The sequence below is a fragment of the Pelecanus crispus genome, chromosome 2, assembly GCF_030463565.1.
Source record: "Pelecanus crispus isolate bPelCri1 chromosome 2, bPelCri1.pri, whole genome shotgun sequence".
NCBI classification, from domain to species: Eukaryota; Metazoa; Chordata; class Aves; order Pelecaniformes; family Pelecanidae; genus Pelecanus; species Pelecanus crispus.
This window is the reverse complement of record NC_134644.1, coordinates 22533437-22553884: the sequence shown is the minus strand read 5'-3', so window position 1 is coordinate 22553884 and position 20448 is coordinate 22533437. Positions and strand designations below refer to the sequence as shown.

Here is a 20448-nt window from a genome sequence, read left to right as displayed (position 1 = left end):
CTTTTTCTGTAACTGAATAAGTTTATGCTCTGTGACAAAGTGTCAGACTCCCCAGGTAAGTACATAAATAAATAATTAAATAAATAAAAATAATTTGGGTGGGGATATTTTAAGTAATACAATCATAGTCATCATCATAACAATAAAGAGGTATTCGGAATTGAATTACTCCTGCAGAACTGTGTCCTGCCACTTCTATCTTTGGAGGTTTTTCTGCCCTTAATAAAAGTATTCTTTCTTAAGGGGCAGGAGAGAAGCCCCCCAACCTACAGGTTAACATCCGTCAGAGCACAGCACAATCCCATAGAAAAATAGTGTAGTTTTGAAGGGGCTTGCGTTTGTCTTAGTAATGACTGTGTAAGTCATCTACTATAGGACAAAAGAAATACTGAAATGTAAAATTCAAGCATATATTTTTAAATTATATTTGATGTGAGGACATTTCCAAGATATCAGTGATATTTGGTCAAAAGAATTGAGACACCTGTCTACACAGAAGTGCCCAGCATCTCTGAGCAGTGCTTCATTACTTGAAAATAAGCTTTCTTTGCCAATAAAATTGTAAATAAGTAAATTACCACAAAAATATTAGAACTAACAGTACTTTAAAGCAGTGTTGCTCTATTTTTGCCACTATTTATACTTCATTCCTTTGTAGGAATTGTCTATTGAACTGAGGAACAAATGGTGAAAAATGTATTTGAAATTTTATGCAGCATTCCAGAATAATCTGGAAGCTTGAATGTGTGTGTGTGTGAATGTACGTGTAAGATGTGACATAAGTATTTTTAAAAAATGGCAAAGGAATAGCTTTAATATTTGAACTCCATTGGATCAGCAAAACATTTATTTATCTTTTAAAAAATGTATGGTTTGAAGAGGTTTTATTGTTCTAATGACTAAGGATTTCTAAATTAGTTTAAATTAAGAAAATTCTTACTAAATCTTTCTCTGATCACCTGCTTGGATTTTTACCATTCGGCAACAGTCAGAAGAAAAGAGGCTTATTCAGTCACCTAGAGAGTATTCCACATACACTAACCTCTCCCATTCCTTGGCAGTAGATAATAACAAGCAAATAAGCGTATACAACATTGGCAACTCTAATGAAATAGTAGAATATTTTTCTTTAAAAAGTTCCATAGCACATCTCTAACCTGCTTAATTGTTTTCACCACAGTGGATTTTATATAAGGGTATGTAATTTATTAACACGAATGTTATCATAATTAATCATGATTAATGTTATTACAATAAGTACCAAAGGAGCTAATCATAATGTGCCAGTTATGATAATGTCTGGCCATCATTTTATATCACAGTGATGATGTTTCAGTGGATTTACACGATTGTGAAGCCAACCATTCTGTTACGGTTCACTGTGATTAATGTGACCACCAGTGAAAGCTGATAATAATTAGTCTCTTTTGTAAAGTGTTACTAAAATATATCCCCTAGAACAAATTTAATCTCATTTTAAGTGTGAAACGTGGTAAATGATTCCTCCATCAATTGATATGAAATATTTAATGAGAAGTGGAAGTCTACTATATACTGAAAAATGCTTTTGTAATTCTTGTTTCCCTAGATCTTGGTGAAAGGTACTGTAGGAGATGGTTTCACTGGAGACATTGGACTTGATGACATGTCTTTTCTAGGCTGTACTCTTTATAATGGTAAGAAAATAGTTAAAATGTACATCTCCTAGCTGTGAGCTGCTTCTTTGCTATCATTTGTAAATATTGCTACTGGAAAAGCAAAATCCAGATCAAACTGTGACTCACGCCTGACAAGGAAACCCAGATTTGTTTCCCTGCTTCTCAGGCCCTCATATGCAGGTATCAGCACAAAGTAGCTTCTGCTGTGCATATAAGGTCCAAAAGAGACCCTCAGTAAGAAGTGTGAGGCTTCCAAACTCTGACGTCTTGATTCCTAGAAGTAAAAAGAAACTGTGTGTAAACAAACTGATCTTTCATTCAGCAAACTCAGTTTGATGCAGCCTTCTGTCTCCCCCCAATAATTCTTCCCCCTCCCTCCCTTCTGCCTCCCCCTAATAAGTCAGAGTTTCAAAGTTCATAAATAAGGAAAAAAGTTCATAAATAAGAAAAAAAAAAAAAGCTCATTTTGTGTGGAAAGATAAAACAAAAATACTCACGTGTAATGGTGGACAGAGCTGGATAGGAAACAGTTTTTGTGTTCTGTACATTTCTGAAATACTTTTAGTATTGAGAGCAATTTTTAAGACACTCCAGGGTCCTGCCTCTATTTTACTTCCTCCATAAGATAAAAAAAAATCGCAACAACCGAGAAAGAGTCAAAGAGACTGTGGGAATAGTCTACAAAATAGTCAATAGCCATGGCATATTCCACCATATTTAATGTAAGTTGGATCAGGGAAAAAGAACGGGGCTCCCATGTCCCTGCACCCTAGAATTAAGCACCAGCTGCCCAGTTGCTCTGGCTCCACTTTGAATAACCAAATACCAACCAGGGAGAGATGGGCTTGATAGCTGGATGCTAAAGTCCCTCATAAGTAATATTAAAGATGTTGAAACTTGAGCATACTGCTTTGATGCATCATTTGAATGCCCCTAACCAAAGGCTATTCAATGATGCTTGCTCTGGACCAAATGGTATTTCATAAATTATAGAAAATTAATTATTTTGAGAGAGAAAAGAGCAGGTTCTCCTTTTTTTTCAGGTGCTGTGAAGGTTATGGTACTTCAAAATTTCTTCTCCTGTTCCAGTGGATTAGGAACAGAGACTTGAATGTGACATTTATATTAAAAAATTTCTGACCCATAAGGTCCTTGCTATTGTTATGAGTTGTAGATACATTTATTATATTATGCAATTATTCCCTCAAAAGATTCCTACCCCTAAGTCTTTTTTTGAGTCTTAGGATATTAAGGGACTATCATTCATTTGATTGGAGTATAATTCATTTGATATCATAGATGTGCTTTCTACCTTACAAAATGGACATGGCTCATGCTCGTGGGGAATTTATTATCAGTCTTAGTGCTCCAGGCTTCAGGGGAAAAAAAAATTCCTTGCTGTCCCAGATACATTTTATATAAAAAGACTTCACATGTAAATTTTAATTAACTCAGGTGTGTTGCGCAGGTGCATTGTGCACTACAGCTAACAATTTCATTAATGATTAAATTTGAAGAAGGAGTTATATAATGAAAATTCCTTTTATGGACAATAATAGCAAAGGTTTTCCAGAAATGGGAGTAAGCTTGAAGAAAGGTACATAGTAAAGAATAGGAGGAAAGGCAAAGACAATTGATTTGAAAGAAGTGGTAACGAGTTTGAATGAAACATAAAGAAAGTGGTGGAACAAGATGATGACCTCAGAATAATTTTTCTAATGAGAAAAAAATATTTTTTTCAGCAATGAAGTTACAAGGTAAGAAGGTTACGTAGTAATTTCCACAGTCACTTGCAGTAATCAACATTAAAAAAAAAAAAAGGCATTATCATCAGAATAATGTTAGCCTTGGTTCACAGGGAAATTAAGTTTTTGTGATTGTTCTGTCAGTCTCCATGGCATTAGTTTTTTGAAATGACTCACTGAGTTAATCCAAATTTGAAAGACAGGTAAGAGGTGTAAATAAATTCCTGCAAGTGTTGAAGTTTGTGCAAATGGTGGTTGGCTAGCTAGCATGACCAACGTGGTGCTTTCTACTGAGGAAATGTTCAGTTCAGTTCCTGCTGGGCAGCATTTAAGTCATTCATGTTTCCAGTAAAGCTATACCCATGACAAAGGGTGGGAGTGACAAGGGGAGAAATCATCACAACACTAGAATTGCTTGGTCCCATTGCTCAACATTTTGTTGGTTTGTTTTTCAAAGGAAACTTACCAACAATCTCTACAACTACTTCAGGAACTTCAGTTCCTGCCACACTCCCCATGAACAACTGCACAGAGAAGGAGTTTGTCTGTAGAGACTCTGGTCATTGCATCCAGATGATCCAGAAGTGTGATTTTAGACCTGACTGCTCTGATAAGTCTGATGAATCAGCTTGTGGTGAGTGTAGTAAGTCTTGTACTTTGCTACCTTATTAGTTTGAGGCTCTTAAACATATTGCTTTAACGACTCTGTATTTACCTTTGCAACTTGGTACTAGCACCTCGATGCTATTGTTAATGTGATTGTCCTCAGAAAAAGAGTAACATTTTGCTCTTAACGTGGGAATCTGAGATGTTATGCACTTTCTGCCTTCTAATAGGCTGATTCAGACTTTACATTCCAATTCAAATTACTACTGAAATGGAGCGGGGGAGGAATCCTCAGTTCCCCAATGATTGGTAGCTATACACAAAAATTTTTTTAAGTGAGCAGAGTTTCTCAGATTAAATGACCTATGACATATTTAAATTCTTCAAATGTTCACTAGACCAGACTGGAAGAGAGAACAACTTTACAGTCTCATGTTTGAGGTTCACATCTGGGAGACTTGGTCCACTTCTCACCTACTTCAATGAATATGGGGTTTGGGTTTTTTTTTTTTTTTATACAAAGTATTCTAATCAGCAGCAATGATTATGAAGTTCAGCCTACTCCACACAGAAGTGAGTTGCAGCCTGTAAATTCCTAAAGCTCTGATAGTCAGATGGGAACACTGGAACTGGGACAATGGACAGGGTCACCACATGTTCTCCATAGAGGTCAAAGACTTTTGTTGATTACTTCTGAGTTGCAGCAGTTCACACTATAGAAGAAACTGTCAATTACTTTGTTTTGCCTTAAAGCATAGTACTTGAAAATATTGCTGTACCGAAGTTGATTAATGAGGGGGACAGACATCTCGAGACAGTGACCTCATCAGCCTTTGCAAGCTAAACTATTCTCGCTGAAGATCAAAACTCTGCATTCATTACACATTGTGTAGGGAACTCAATCACATCTCTCAAGGCTGAGGGCTCAATAAGGAAAAGTAACATTAGACTGCCTCTGTCTATTTCTTATGTGGGAATAACCCTGGAAGAAATTAATCTGATATATAAATTTCACTGGGTATCACACTATAGTGTGAAAAAACACCAGCCATTGAAATTCTGCCTGAAAAATAAATGCAGAGCCCTTTGGATAGAACTTTTCTCTTCCTGTCAGAAATTTACATTCTCTTACGAAACATCCTTTCCTTCTGGGAGAGATAAATACTGTGGAGAATACACCTTTACATATTTGCTCTGTCTGAAGTCTCCCATCACTACAGCAATGATGGCAATTTATCACTTGAATGACGGTGCTGGAATAGGAGTTAAGTATGTCCTGACTGAGGGCAGAAATATGTTCTCAGGGAGGTGTGATCTTTCTCAGAGGCATTTGAAACATAATATTTATAAAACATGTTAAAAAGGGGGAATAAACACTTAATACTATGCCATTCATCATTCTCAGGAAACGTCACAAATCTTTATATGGGTAACTCATGAGATCACACTGGCTGTGGTTTGCTTCCTTACTGGAGATATACAAGCTATAAATCAAAACTCACTCCCTCCTTAGTCTACCATTTTTAGCCTCCAAGAAAGGAACCATCAGGCACATTCTCCTAACACGCTATGATTTCTTGATGTAGAAGTTACCTCAGCTATGCTAGCACTCGAGCTTTATGGGTTAAAATAAATTCTCATTTTCCTGCACAATTATCACAGCAGTCTCTTAGACTTCACTATAATAATCTGTTTCAAAGTTCTGGAGAGTGACAAGACTCACCTTGGATCACCTAGACAATGTTTCTGCCAAATATTCAGGAAGATGTACTGGAGAATAAATATTCATAGCAGAAATGGAAAATAAGTTGGTTTCTTTCCCCTAAATATTCTTACAGGGGAATGCATTGTGAGGGTTGGATGGTAGTGAGCTCACTTTTCTTGTTCAGTTGCTCAGGAATCAAAAACTGAGGCACAGGCAAGTACATATTTATTTAGTAAGATAAAAATTCAGTATTTGACACCAATACCAAATAGCTGCATTATTATGTGGCTTTCAGGTATGGTGGGGACTGCTTGAAATATAGATTTGATTCTTCAGAGTTTTCGTCATGGACTTTTTGTCGTGGTTTAGCCCCAGCCAGCAACTAAGCACCACGCAGCCGCTCACTCACTCCCCCTACCCCGATGGGATGGGGGAGAGAATCGGAGGAGTAAGAGTGAAAAACACTCCTGGGTTGAGATAATGACAGTTTAATAATTGAAATAAAGTAAAATAGTAATGATAATAATAACAATATAATAATGATAATAACAATAATAATATCCAAAGCAAGTGATGCACAACGCAATTGCTCACCACCCACCGACTGATACCCAGGCAGTTCCTGAGCAGCGATCGCTGCTCCCCAGCCACCACCCCCCAGTTTATATACTAAGCATGACGTCATATGGTATGGAATAGCCCTTTGGGCAGTTTGGATCAACTATCCTGGCTGTGCCCCCTCCCAGTTTCTTGTTCACCTGGCAGAGCATGGGAAGCTGAAAAGTCTTTGACTAGCATAAGCAGTACTTAGCAACAACTAAAACATCAGTGTGTTATCAACATTCTTCTCCTACTAAATCCAAACCACAGCACTATGCCTGATACTAGGAAGAAAATTAACTCTATCCCAGCCGAAACAGGACAACTTTGTACACAATGTGCAATGAGTTGCTAATGTCATTGGTCTACAGGACTGAAGAAAGAACCATGCAGCAGTTGGCAGATTCATAGCTGATGAATTTTGCATGCATTTCAGTGTGTATCACACAACAGATTATTAGAATGGTCTGACAGCTGGCCAGAACACATATGAAGGTAGATACTGAGGTGCAAAAGAATTGGTCTATTCCCAAAATTAAAATCTGCCTAATAGAAAAGAAAGTAGAAAATACAATTGATATTTTATCTATAGATGAAAAACTATGCACGTTAGTACTGTGTAAGTATTTATGGAGATTATAAATTGAATCGTTTTTATTGCCATGTTGTTTACTTTGTCATAACATCAATTAATGATTTCCGATTCTTATATAAACATGAAATATTCACTGTTCATCTCTAAAGTTATGGAAGTCTGCAACTTTGAAGATAAAAACCAGTGTGGATGGTATCAACCAGCCTTGGAAAAGATGTCAGGAAATGATTCCATCCATACCATGAACATATTCAGGTGGGAACTTGGAAGAGGGGCAAATCTCTACCCTGGGGAAGAAAAACACTGCCCATTAATTGATCATACTACGTGAGTACAATTTTTGAAGTACTTGAATCTTTTTTGGACTGTGTGAGTTTAGCCACGTATGGATTTTCAGGGGGAAAAACTGCTCAGTTTACAGTATTGAAGCAGTATACTGATTTATTAATAGCATGTAATTAACTGACAATCAGTGAAGTAAATATGCAGGATCAGTAGCATCAATACAACAGATGAATCAAAATACAAAATGTTAATAAATGGGTACAAATTTCTAGTTCCCAGAAGTTCCAGTCCTTCCCCATGCAGAGAAACACACGTGCACTCCCTCTCCCAGAGGACATGTGAGGTATAAGCAGGTTCCCCCTTACAGGAAAGCAAGTTTGGAGACATGGCTGCTCCAGCTTTATGTGTGCACATTCTGCTGCCTACAATCTGTTACTACATGTGCCGTGAGAAATCAGCCCTCCTTGTAGCACCCCAAACTGTCAGCCCACCAGCTGGATGCAGGCTATTTGCAGCATCTAGAGGGGACGATGCTCTGTCTGGTCTGTGCAGTGGTTGTGGCACCAGCAAGATGGCTGGTGGCATGTCAAAAACAGCTTTTGGCTGGTGCTCTTTCCACTCCATAATCTCTCCCCACTATTACAATTTTTCATCCTATTTTTATACTTCTTTTCAAGCTGACTTCTCTTTTCTTTGGAAGCTGTCTTTGCAGTTCACTGGCTACTGTTTAATTTCTTTTATGGTGGTCGTCATCTTTATCGGTTTTGGGTGAATACCTTCACAGATGGTCTTTATTCACACAGACAGTGTATGCTTGCTTTTCTACCTTACTGGCTATTGTTATCCCAGCAGTTTTGCCCAAGGGCAAGTAGTACAGGTTACCGCAACAATGGGTCTTGTGAATTCTGCTGCCATTTAATAATTAACTAAAGCAGTTAAAAATTACTGTAGTTAGAGTTAAATTCAGTTTAATTGATATTGTACCTTTTTTTCTGATAAATGATATCACTTCATAGTAAAATGAAAAATATTTCTGTTCTCTCAATGAAGATTTCTAAATTAGTTTTGGATTCTAGGTAGATCGCTTATGATAATTATTAACTCCTCCCAAAGACATTCCTTTGATTTGTCTCAAGGAGCAAAAATTAGTTTTTTTTCATGGAGACTTGGGTTTACCTGCTTGTTTGGGTTTTTTGTTTGGTTGTTTTTTTAAGTAAGAAATATGATTTAAAAAATGTATTAATGCCATTTATATTCCACTTAAAAATAACAGTTAAGATTTATTGAAACAAAATCCCTACAGGTGACTAGCAAATGTATTAAGTACAAACAACTTTCAACATCATACACTTAAGTTCATCTAATAAGGAAATTTCTGTACAGCAACATTCTTCTGAACAGAAAAATACTTGCCTACTTCTAGTGACAGGCATGTTTACTTTCTGTGACAATAGTCCACAGATTGCAAAAATGGACTTTAAATTAAAACCAATCCAACAGAGTCTTTGCTACTAGTTTAAAATGAGGTTATATTGCTTTTACTCAGCCTGAGTGTATTTCTATCACTATAAAAGGATCAGCTCAATGTATTAGTTTCACTGTGTACTTCATTAAAATCACTGTATATTTTTACCAAAAAAATCCCAGACACAAAAAATCCTCATTCAACAATAGCAAAAAAGAATTACAATGCTACCTAATTGTTTCAAGGTCTCTACATTATACATATAAAGGAAACATGTTCCCTAAAAAAGAGCAACTATTTATGATAAATTGGCTGTCAAGTCTTTCATTGACTGCTATTTAATTGTTATATATTAGCCGATACCAGCACTGTATGTGTACTTAATAAATCCTCTCCCAGCCTTTCCACTACAGATTTGCATTGGCACAGTGATACATGAAATTGTATTATTGTTTTTCAACATATTTTCAGGGTTTAATGAAACTAACAGTATATTGAAAAGGACTGATGAAAAGAGAAAGTAAATGATCCGTAGACATTGCAGTTTTCAGGCAACACTGAAATGTATTGCAGTTGCGATCTTTCATATGAGATGTAATTTGGTTGTACTGTTCCCCCATTCCCTTTGTTTATTGACCTATAGAAGAGAACGGGAGCATGATGCTTCCAAATTACAGCAGAAGATGCAGAGCAGCAGTTTTGTTGGATTAAAACCCTGCAACATTTTGGTTTATTTTCTCAGCCAGTTTCACCAAATTTCCATGGAGTTAGATGAGAGAACCTGTAATCCTGTGTGTTTTCGTATTAAAATGGAACATGCAGCATTATGTATAGAAATGTTGAGATTCACCCTGATGCAAGAGCAGGTGACAGTGCAGCTTACCATGAGTTCTTTCAGCAGAAATACCTGTGAATAGTTGGAGAATCAGGCCACCTGCTTCCCACAGAATATGTATTTGGGCTTAGCCACATGTAGGCTAGCCCTAGAATTATAAGGTGGAGGTGTGAGTCTTTGAAGCTGTAATTACACTAATTAAGTGAAAGTAATTACTTCAGAAATGGAGGGCAGAACAGCTTGTATGTGTGTCTATAAGCCCAAGGCTGTAGGAATAGAAACCATTATGGGAGTCTGCTATGGCAGCTTGACAGTCCTTGGCTTGAGCTGGAGAAAGGCTGGCACGTGTTTTGCCACGAACTAGGTGATATTGGCATTATGCACTGAAGACCGTTATGTGTATATGCATGTAGAGCTCTTATAACATGTTTCTACACTTAGCAAATGAGAATTCTCTATCTCAGTTAGGTTTTGAAATGCTATAATAATGAAAGTATCAATTTGTGTAGGCTTAAACAAGCGTATAGAATAGACACCAGCAAATGGATAACTCCATAAATTTATTTCCATTTTAGAGAAACTGGTTAGTGATGTAGCAAATTCTTTGACATTATTAATGATATTTGGGTATAACTGTTATTTGAAAACTTTGTAGGCATTTAACTGATATGATAATTCATACCCAGATCTGTCATCAAAACTAATGAATCAAGACAAAAAAGGATGTGGAACTAAAATTCTAAGCTCACATGATAATTATTGCTGTGTAAATAGCTCCCTTGATAACCATATGTTTAGCACATCTGTCTAGCTTTTGTGTATGCTTTTCAGACAATCATTATCAGAATTTAGCACAGGAAAAATTAGGAAAAATTAAAGGCTTTAAGTAGCATACTTAAGCCCAGCAGTTTTCTTAGAAGTCAAGAAATGTTTTAAAGTTAGGAGTCTAAGAACTTCAAAATAGGTGAAAAAAATTATAATTCCACAGGACACTACTCATGAAATGTTGGAAAGGAGAATGCTGAATTTAACTATTCAGATGAACTTCTTTATTTCATACTGCATTTCACTTACCTGATATAACCAAAACCCCCAAATATTTCTATTATATTGCATGTGCAAATCACCCTTGTTCTGTCCCATTGAGCCTGACAGAGAAGACATAATAAAAAGAGCATTGAAAGCTACTTTGAAATGCATTTTTGAGTACATGGTAAATACTAAGTAGTCTCCAAAATAGTTAAATCCAGTTAAAGAATAGCTTGTGTGAAGGGGTCAGAGCTGACCAACCATGAGCTGGAAAAGTGTTGTGCAAGGAATGTTGAGACACACACAAAGCTTTATTTCGAGCATCCATAGCTGGATACATTAACTATAAAGGTAAGATTTTCTCTTTGTAAAAAAAACAAAGGAGACAAAAAACTGTCTCCTTTTTATACTAAACTGTAATGCAGAAAGTTGCTAATTAAAACTAATGCCCACTGTGATTAGAAATTTTGGTGGCTTTTTCACCTCGAGCTTGGTTATTTGAGGAGAAAACTCATTCTTCTTGTTTCCTTTTGTCTTCAACCTCACAGAATTTACAGAGATATGACAGTATGCTAATGAGATGTGGCAGGTTCAGATGAGCCATGGAAATACCACGAATTAATTTCAACCCTATGTCAGTCAGAAGCCATCAGACTAAAATCTCCAATTGAGAAAAACCAACTAACAGCCACTGACTGTTTTATTATGATCAAAACATGGAATCTTTCATCTCTGATGGCACTTGCTTTGTGTGGTGGTTGGCTTTTAAGTGCCACTGGTAAATCTTGAGAGAGTTTGAACAGAGATTCTTTGAGAACAATGGTGCTGACAGAACAAATGAAAAAAAGAAAAGGGGATTAGACTGGTCAATAACATAATAATCTGTGCTCTACTGTTCAACTACAAAGGTTTATTTGCAGTTAAGTTTATTAGTTTTCGATACCAGCTGTTCTGTTATTTTAGCCTTCTGCTATTTTAGGGCGGCTTAAACCAATGATACAGTTTCTACTCTTAAAGGACCAATCACTTTATGCAGTTCTAAAGACACATCTGTGCACTTTTAAAAAACATACCTACAGCTCAGAGGTTTAGAGATTTGCAAAATTTGCAAATGCACAATCCATACAGCAAGGCACAACTGTATGTACAAGAGTGGGCAGTGACCATGTTTTGTCTGAGCAAAAAATATGGTTTTTTTAAACAGTTGTTGCTATTTCCAAAATGTTGTTATGCTCAGTTAGTGAGACAAGGAAAATGAGTTTCAAAGTACTTGATCAGGTTTGTGGTTCATTAGCACTGTGCACTCTCCTCTGTTTATAAACTGTGTGTCAGCGCCGCAATTCAGGTGTGATTAGAGCTGATGTGGATATGCCTGCTCCAGCCCAATTTTAGCTACCACTGGTTCCAGTTGCCATAGTATGGCAGTGTGGCACTCGACATGGTACACAAAATTGTCCAGAGTGCTAAGCAAAGAGTTGGGTGGTTACACCTCACTCATCTCTGCTCTGCTGTGATTACACTATATCTCTAAAGCACTGGATTTATGTTGATGTGCACCAATTTTCCAGTCTGTTCTCCAACCAAGTCTGCATCACCATTTGTATTCTTTTCCCCATAGCTGCATAATAGTGCCAGATGAACCTACAAGAAGTAGTTAAGATTAATTTAAAAAAATCTGGTTTCTTCTGTAAAGCCTTGTTCAGAATATACTCTGGACAGTTTATATATGCTTTCTGTTTTAAATTTCTTTATCAAAACTCTTATAAAGGAGATTTCTGCTTCTCTTGAACTTTTAGCAAGTGATATATTAATTAACAGAGCAATGGAATTACCATGTACCTTTTTTTCCCCTTAATTTCTTTAAAAACAAATCTCCAAGTTTTTATCATGTAATCAGAACCTCTACTTTGTAGAGGTAATCTCAAAAGCAGCTTAAATGTGTTTATAATGTATGTAATGATTTTTAAAGGACTGATGGACATTAACAAAAAGCTGTCTGTATTATTCCAACCAAAAGGATAAAAAAAAGCTCCTGAGAGGAAACACCTTCCTGAAGGCACAAACCAAGCCTCACTGCAATACACCATAAGAAGTGCTTAATAGACCAATACTGTGTTTGGCATTTTATATGGATGGGTGTCTGATGAATTTGACATATTTCACTATCAATATTTATGTTGAACTTGCTGTCTCATTCCATTTAGGCTGTGCTGACTACTATTCTTTAAGCAGGAATTGCTTGAAGACACTGAAATTAATGGCAATGCTTTTAAATGAGCCTTTGAGACTTGGAAAGTAGAAATGATACCCGAGAGTACTATAGTTAGTTACACTCACGCAGAAGTGGAGGAAAAGTATGAGCTTTATGTGATGCTTTTACACTCCATAGGTCTGTTCTCAAAAGTATTATTTACTTTAGACAAATGTGTGAATGTATCTATTGATCTTGCTTGACAACTTTATTCACAGTAAAATGAAACACATAGAATTAAGCCTCACAGGCTCCACAGCTGTCTCTAAGAAGGTGCTTATAGTACTCTTAAAGACAATGGAAATGAAGGGGATACTTCAGCCTTGTAAAGAGGAGTTTATTTGGCCTGTTAGAATGTATCTATCTGTCACAGGCTCTGATGGGTATTGTGCTTCTATACATGCTATTCTTGTGATTCTTCAGTTGAACGGGTGTCGATTTCATCAGAATAAAGACTTGAAGGCATCTAGAGATATAAGGTAACAATAAACAATAAAAACTGATTTATTTTTATACATTTATAGAATTATTAATTCACATACCTTCACACACACACACCAACTTTAAGAGCACTTTCTGAGAATATGTAATATTTCCCCTTGTTAAACCCATTAAAAAAACTGAAGGTAGTACGTGGTTGCAGTACAGCCTGAGAAGAATCCCGCTGTAACACTGTGTATAAGGTTTCTCCACCCTTCTCTTGTCCCTTTAGAACTGTGACCGTAAATTCAACTTTGAATATCAGGTGACTCCACCAGCACTTACAAGAAATGAGCCACCTTCAGTAATGAAGTCTGGAGTCTTATCAGACTTCAGGCTAATATTATCTTTTGACTTTGTCATAATCCATTTGTTAGTGTCTGCTTACATTGTTAGTGGCAATGTTCAGATGAATGTGTGTTGAAAAATAATCTACAGCCATCACAGTAATATAGATAATACACATTAGTATCACCTGAAGCAATATGTTGATTAAAAACTAAACACTAAAGACTGTATGTGTAATATTTTTATAAGAGAAATCTCTGTACTCTGTGTTTAATGAAACTGAAGCAAGCATAATAATTCTTTTTTAGGAAACAAAAAAGTTTGGGGTTGAAAAGTGCTGAAAAAGTAATGTTAAGTTTTGCACCATCCACTTAGGGGGTAAAAGTATTCATATTACTTGTGTGTCCAACTTAAATATGTAGTTGTGAAATACTAATTACTTTTAAGAATAAGCTAATGATCAGAAATGATTTGCAGGATGATGTCAAATAACTAGTCCATTCCAAGTAATTGTAATTTAATAAAACTTAATTTTGTACAAAGAAAGAGAATGTACTCAAAGTATTTTTTAGCTCTGCGTATTAGGATGCCAGAGCATGTGATTAATTTCATAAGGAAAATAGATTAAACTGTGAAGAATTTAATCATTGTGTGTGGGTAAAACTTTACCAGCATGTTTTCTTTCTGGACTTCATATCTATTATGTAGATTATCTATTATGTAAAACATAAAAGTACATCAAAGTTGTACTCAAAGCTTTATGTGGTACACTTGTATCATGGTCAAAATTTCTTTCAAAATTTTGACTCCTAGAGTCTGAAAATAAATATAACACACTTTGATTTAGTGCAAGAATTCCTTCTCACATTTGTGGCCATTTTCTTCGGAGCACCTTTCTAATCTCAGTGTCCAGTTACGGGTCTTAGTAAGTGGCTAGTGCTTTGGTGTGTTAAGCACCTTCGTTTCTGTTCAGTTTGAATTAACCGTTGAAGCTCAATCCTGTATTTGTGTGCCAAAATTTAGATGTTCAAGATAGAAAATTTTTTCTCCAGCACTGTGCAAAGAACTTGCTCTGTTGGCATCCAGCAATTTAGAGACAATTGTCTGTAAGCACAGCTAGAGGATGGCTTCTGCAATAGGAAATAGCTCCTTTCAGACAGTAATCTTCAAAAAAATTTACATCTACCTTGTTATGGCATGACAATCATATTACTTTTTTGATTCTGAGTTTATTATGCATTAATGTTAAATGTTTATGGATGTGGGACATTACTAGATAAAAAATAAGTTTCAAAACACAGTAAAAGAACTTGCTCTTTTTGGAATTACCGCTGTTTGAAATTAATTTTATCACTTATTGCTGTAAGTGATGATCTGCATTCCTGACAACTGTTTGTTTTCAATTCCTTTTTAGTTTTTTGAAATGTTTACAGAAATGCTTAAATGTAATTGAAGAAAAGCCTTCTTTTTTTTTTTTCTTTCTAGTTATTAAATACAGATTTGAGTTACTGCCTGTTTAAAAGCTATTAATAGTTAAGTGGTTAGAAGTGTTCAGTGGAGAAAATCTTTCTGATACATAGCAGAATTAATTAGGTTATTTGAGTTCTTATTGTCTTTTAAGATTACTGAAAGTTACACATTTTATGACATTTTAATTTTGCATATAGATTCTTCTTCTGCAATAATATCCTACAGCTGTAATCCTTTATTCAGGAAAGAACCCTGTTGAAGCCAATGAATATGTTAAGTATAAGTCACTGCAAGGCAGGGGCTGTAAAAGATCTGTTCATATGTTATGATCTATAACAGACCATCCTATATTATCTACAGAAGGATAAGTAGTCAAACTATTCCTGGTGCAGACACTGAATATCTAGCAAATGCAGATACTAAAGAAACAAGGTAATTTTTTCTCATTCTCCTTCTTTCTCCTCCAAACTTCTCATGCTTCCTAGAGAAGTGTGCTCTGCCACATTTCTTTCAGCTTCACCTTCATTATACATCTTGAGTAAAACCTTGGCCGCTGTCCACAGACTACCCTCTCCTTCCTACATCACGTGTTCCCTTCTGGCTGAAATAATGGGCATAACGGGCAGTGCATTGAGTAGCTGTTACCCAGAGTATAAAGGAGGTGATAAATTTCTTCTTGAATGGGTGCTTGAATATTAAGGTCTCTTTCACTTCTGAGATTTTTTAGCACCTTTTCGTGATTTCTGCAGGCAGATGCATTGTTGAGAGAACTGTTAGGGTTTGCTTTTTTCTTTACAGAAGGCTTACTCTTTTTTTATATTTCTATAACACTTTCTGTAATATTTCTATATGCTCCTACCCAGCTTTCAGCAGTTTCCCACCTTAAAGCCAAATTTCAAGCAAACAGTGCTATAGGTACAATATGTGCATGGCTTTCCCATTTTATGGTTAATATATTGAAGTTGCATTGGACTTTATATGGACACATACAAAGATAAAGCTTAAGCCTTCCTTGTATCCTTGCCTGTTTCCTTAGGAATGCTGTAAAGATAATGACTTTTGGATGCTTTATATTTCTATTGCAACCTTTGTTGCCAATGCTAGAAAATATGAAAGGTTAGCATCTTTTTAAGGATGTTTAATATAGACTTTTGGTTTTATACCTGCTTAATTTTTTACCAGAACTTTCATGTCATCTGGTTTCTGACACTATAAACAAGAAATAATAGGAATGAACATAAAATGAAGCTAGCATGATGGAAAGGTCAAAGCATCACAGTTTACAACCATCCTGTGTCAAATATATAAGGCATTAAAATACCAATACTATATTCTGATGACATAGTACAAGAAAAAAATGACACCAATATAAATCTTTTCTCATAAATATGGTTGTTAGGAAGAAAAAGGGGAGAATTTAACTCCCTTTTAGCTAATGAAACAATAATCTAAAAATTTTTCTCAGAAATCTTCTAATTAAATGTTTTCTAACTAGGAAATCCTAGCTAATCTAAAACTAAAATTCTCCTGCAAATATCTTAACTTTGGCAAAACTTTTGTTCAGCTGGCTACCTATGCTCTTGGAAGAAAGGGACTGTATAGACACTAATCTCCCCCAGCCCCACTACCCTGGTAAAGGATGCATCGGATGTGATAAAGGCAAACTGAAACCACTGCCTTGTCCAATTCAAATCATCACCTTGAGCTTTGATGGCCCACATTTTCCTGATAAGTCCGTTATCCCACAATCCTTCCCATTTGGTCAAGAGAGTGCTTCTTTTGGATGTCATCTAGTTTGGGGTTTCTCTCTGTACAGAAACCCATCTGGACTAATAGCAGGTCACTGACTTGGCAGATTCTGGACAGATGGTGTTAGAGAGCTGAAGAGTAATGCTTTAAATGCGTAATGGGTCCAACATGTCTATGGGACTCTGATTTGCTATATAGATGCTGCACAGTGTTTATGGACATATATATCCAGGAAAAATGGAAAGGAATGTGGGAGCTGCTGCTTTTTGAATTAAAAATTTTAATATAGTGTGCTAATCTTTGGGATGCTTATGCCTCTAAGAAAACTGAAATTTCCTTCTCTGGTTTGCCTTGTTTGTTTGTTTTTCACATTACTGCTGAGATTTGGAAGGAAATCAATGAACTCTTCAATGAAATTGAGTTTGTTTTCTAACCAGATTTAATTTTCACTCTAAATGAAAAATAAAGAGTAAAGGTATTTTATAAGTCCTTCTGAGTGTGTAATCAGGGATTCTCAAACAATTTGTAGAAGATACGTAGAGGAATTAATACTTTAAAAACTGAGAGATGCCCAGCAATTAATTAAATCAGAGCTTGAACTTTCTGTACAGGAAAGTTCAGCTGATTGATCTTTGATCCACTTTCAGACATTACAACAATAGACAATTGCTACTGTGAAATGAGTAATTCACAGCATGAGACTTTACTTGATAATGGTACAAGATTTAAGCTGGGCCTAATTTTTTGGATAGGCCTCCAACTTTTTTTTAACACACCTAATCTTTCCCTCAGTGCTAATTCCCATTTAGTATATTCAGTTCACTGTGTCCTTCTGAATGCTTTGAAGGAGGAAATACAGTGAAAATTCTTTTATGTACGCCCATTCTTTGCTAACTACATTTTAAAAGATACTTGAAATATTAAGCTATTAACAAAGTCAAGTATGGAAATGTAGTTCAGTTGCTTATGTAGAATTTTTTATATCCATTAAAATGTTGTGAAATTCCCTCTGAAATTAATTAGGATTATTGTACTGGCACAAGAAAGTCTCTATATAGGGAATGCTTGCAGTACAGAGGTAAAATTAATTATTTTCAAAGGGTAAATATCAAGATTTTAATGACACATACTGTAGCTGCCAACTAAGAGGTTTTCCATGGGATAATTTTCCAAATGAGCCTGAGATATGCAGCTACTGGCAGGGGAGCCTGAGTGTATTCTGCTGAATTTCAACACTTACATAAGATCTACACTGGAAGCCAGAATTGTTCGCTCTTATACATGTTGAAAAATATCTTGTTTTGCTGTTGTTACCATCAACTTATTGAGGTGTCCTTTGAAAAAAAATAAAAAGAAAAAGGGGAAAAAAAGGGGGGGGGGAGTACTTTTATGGAATGGGAAAGAAAGGAATTTAAGGAGGAGTCAGATGATTAAATCACACAATGAAGAAACTACTGCCTTGGCTGGAGATGACTCAAAGAACAAATATGGGGGGTGAGGAGGAGAACAACTTCTGAGCAGAGAAAGCGAGACTGATAATTTAGGTTTATGGAAAGTTTTGGAATTTCTTGTGACTGTATATTACTTACTGGTTTAAAATACATGTAGGCCAGCTAAGAAAACTTTTACTTTAAAAGTCACAGCTCGACAAACTGATGATTGTATATATGTTAACTGGCTCTGTTACAAAAGATGTATCCATAGAAGGTGCAGATCCTCTAGCATGCAAACTATATGCAAACAGAATGATTTCTTATTACTTTCTTCAAACTATTCCCACTATAGAATGTACATCTCCCTGTAGATTCCACACAGGTTGCTATATGAGGCAGCTTAAATAATTCAAGACAAGAGAGATTGATTTGCTCTGTGAGCAAACATGGTGCAAGTTAATGTCAGCTACAGAGACTAGAAGAAAGCTTTGCTTTTAAACAACATGGATAAGTCACAGTAATATCAGTCTTGTAGTCCTAAATGTAAAAATTTCCATGATAGGAGTGAAGGTGAACAAGGATGCTCTACACAGACTTATCCAGTCCCTTCTGATCCTTCCATTTCCCCTTACTTTCCCACACATCCTTAATATTCTTGTAATCACATATTGCCGCCATGTTTAATGGCTAGCACTCCATGAAGTGTATCATACAGGGGACTTTCATCCGGTTTAGTAGTTTTAAAGTGTAACATTATAGCAAACACTGAAACAAAGATTAAAATATTGCAATAATGCCTGCCTCTTAGGATGCGCTATGGGACCAGTCGTATCGAGGCAGAGATGTGATTTTGGTCTGCCTTCAGGACAGATCACACCAAATAAGAGATGGATGTTTGAATTTCATCATAGTACTGATTGTACCCTACCACTGTTTCAGACTAATCTCACTGACAAGTCTGGGTGTAATACTGAATACTTTGGAAAGTATGAGGGTTCTAAGTGCTGTTGCTTTTCAAAGCTCTTTATCATTCTGCTTCTTAGAGCCCACTTGAATGCGATTGTAAATAGGGTGCTGACACTCTTGGACCACTGAAGGCATGAGTAGCAGAGTAAATTCTGAATTTTTAAATGTTTTTACAAACCTTAAGAAAACTGAATATTCTTTTACATCCAGGCTTGACTCTGGTGGAATACTCAGAGCCAAGGAAAAAAGAAACCAAAAATCATGATATTGAAATAACAGCTTTCTTCAGCAGAAAGGAGGGAAATAAATGAATATTCGAAATGCAGACTGGCTTGGAAGATCTGTAACTATGTAGTTTTCAAAGTTTTCAATTATCACTTATAGTACATGCTGTTTATTAGGAGAAGCTGTTTTAACAAAAAATGCTCTATTACTTTTTATTTTGGGATTATTTTTACCTAATTGCCCTAAGGCTTGCATGTATATTACTCTATTTTGTGCTTATTTTCTGCAATAGTTCACTTCTCAATACTTATGCTACTGCCTCAAGGATGATGTAAATTCCTTCAGTAATTATAAAGATGTCTGAATTGCCAGGATACAGTGACAAAATAAAATCTTCAGTGACACTTCTCTCATCTGCTTCTGAATGAAAAGGAAAATAAGATTGGAGACAAGATCCAGATTTCCCCAGGCCATTGCTCTTCTCCCTATAATCCCACTGGACTGATTGTGGTCCCTGTTGGCTTCACCAGCAGTCCTCAGTGATTTTATCTGTAACATGTCTGACCTATACCAAATGAAGGTCTGCTCTGCATTTTAAGATATATTCTTAAAACATACTGTTCCTCCTACAAAAATATCTACTTGTATGTGGCTTATAAAGAGAAAATTTTACTATAATCTACTGGGCATTTCTTTTATAAGAAAGGAAGATTATAATTCTGCTGAGTAGTTATTTCTATTTTATGGGTGGCAGTAGAAATGTTAACTCTGATCATGACCACTATTTTCCTTCATGTATTTTATTTTTACCTAAAACTATGTGCATAGGCAACCCATCCCGCACACTACTGGTATTTTATGTAAAAGTGTTCATTTTTCAATTATGAATCATATGTACTTCATGTTCTTCAATTAATATGTAAGAAACAATCTGCAAAATGTTACCTTTCCCCGTATAAGTTCCTTAATTTTACAGGACCTTTTAGCACTTCACTTTAAATAATACAAATGTATTAATAGCTTAGAGCTGAGAATCATCTTTCCTAGCTAAAGAGAAATTATG

General features: G+C 35.8%; 1 protein-coding gene across 1 annotated transcript in view; it reads left to right on the top strand.

Annotated features, from left to right (window-relative positions):
- The window catches only part of MALRD1 (MAM and LDL receptor class A domain containing 1), a 285717-nt gene that overhangs the window by 83853 nt on the left and 181416 nt on the right, over positions 1-20448 (top strand). Inside the window, exons 18-20 of the mRNA XM_075728156.1 lie at positions 1589-1676; positions 3861-4037; positions 7059-7236. Coding sequence (XP_075584271.1) covers positions 1589-1676; positions 3861-4037; positions 7059-7236 — 443 coding nt within the window. The remainder of the gene's footprint in view (positions 1-1588; positions 1677-3860; positions 4038-7058; positions 7237-20448) is intronic.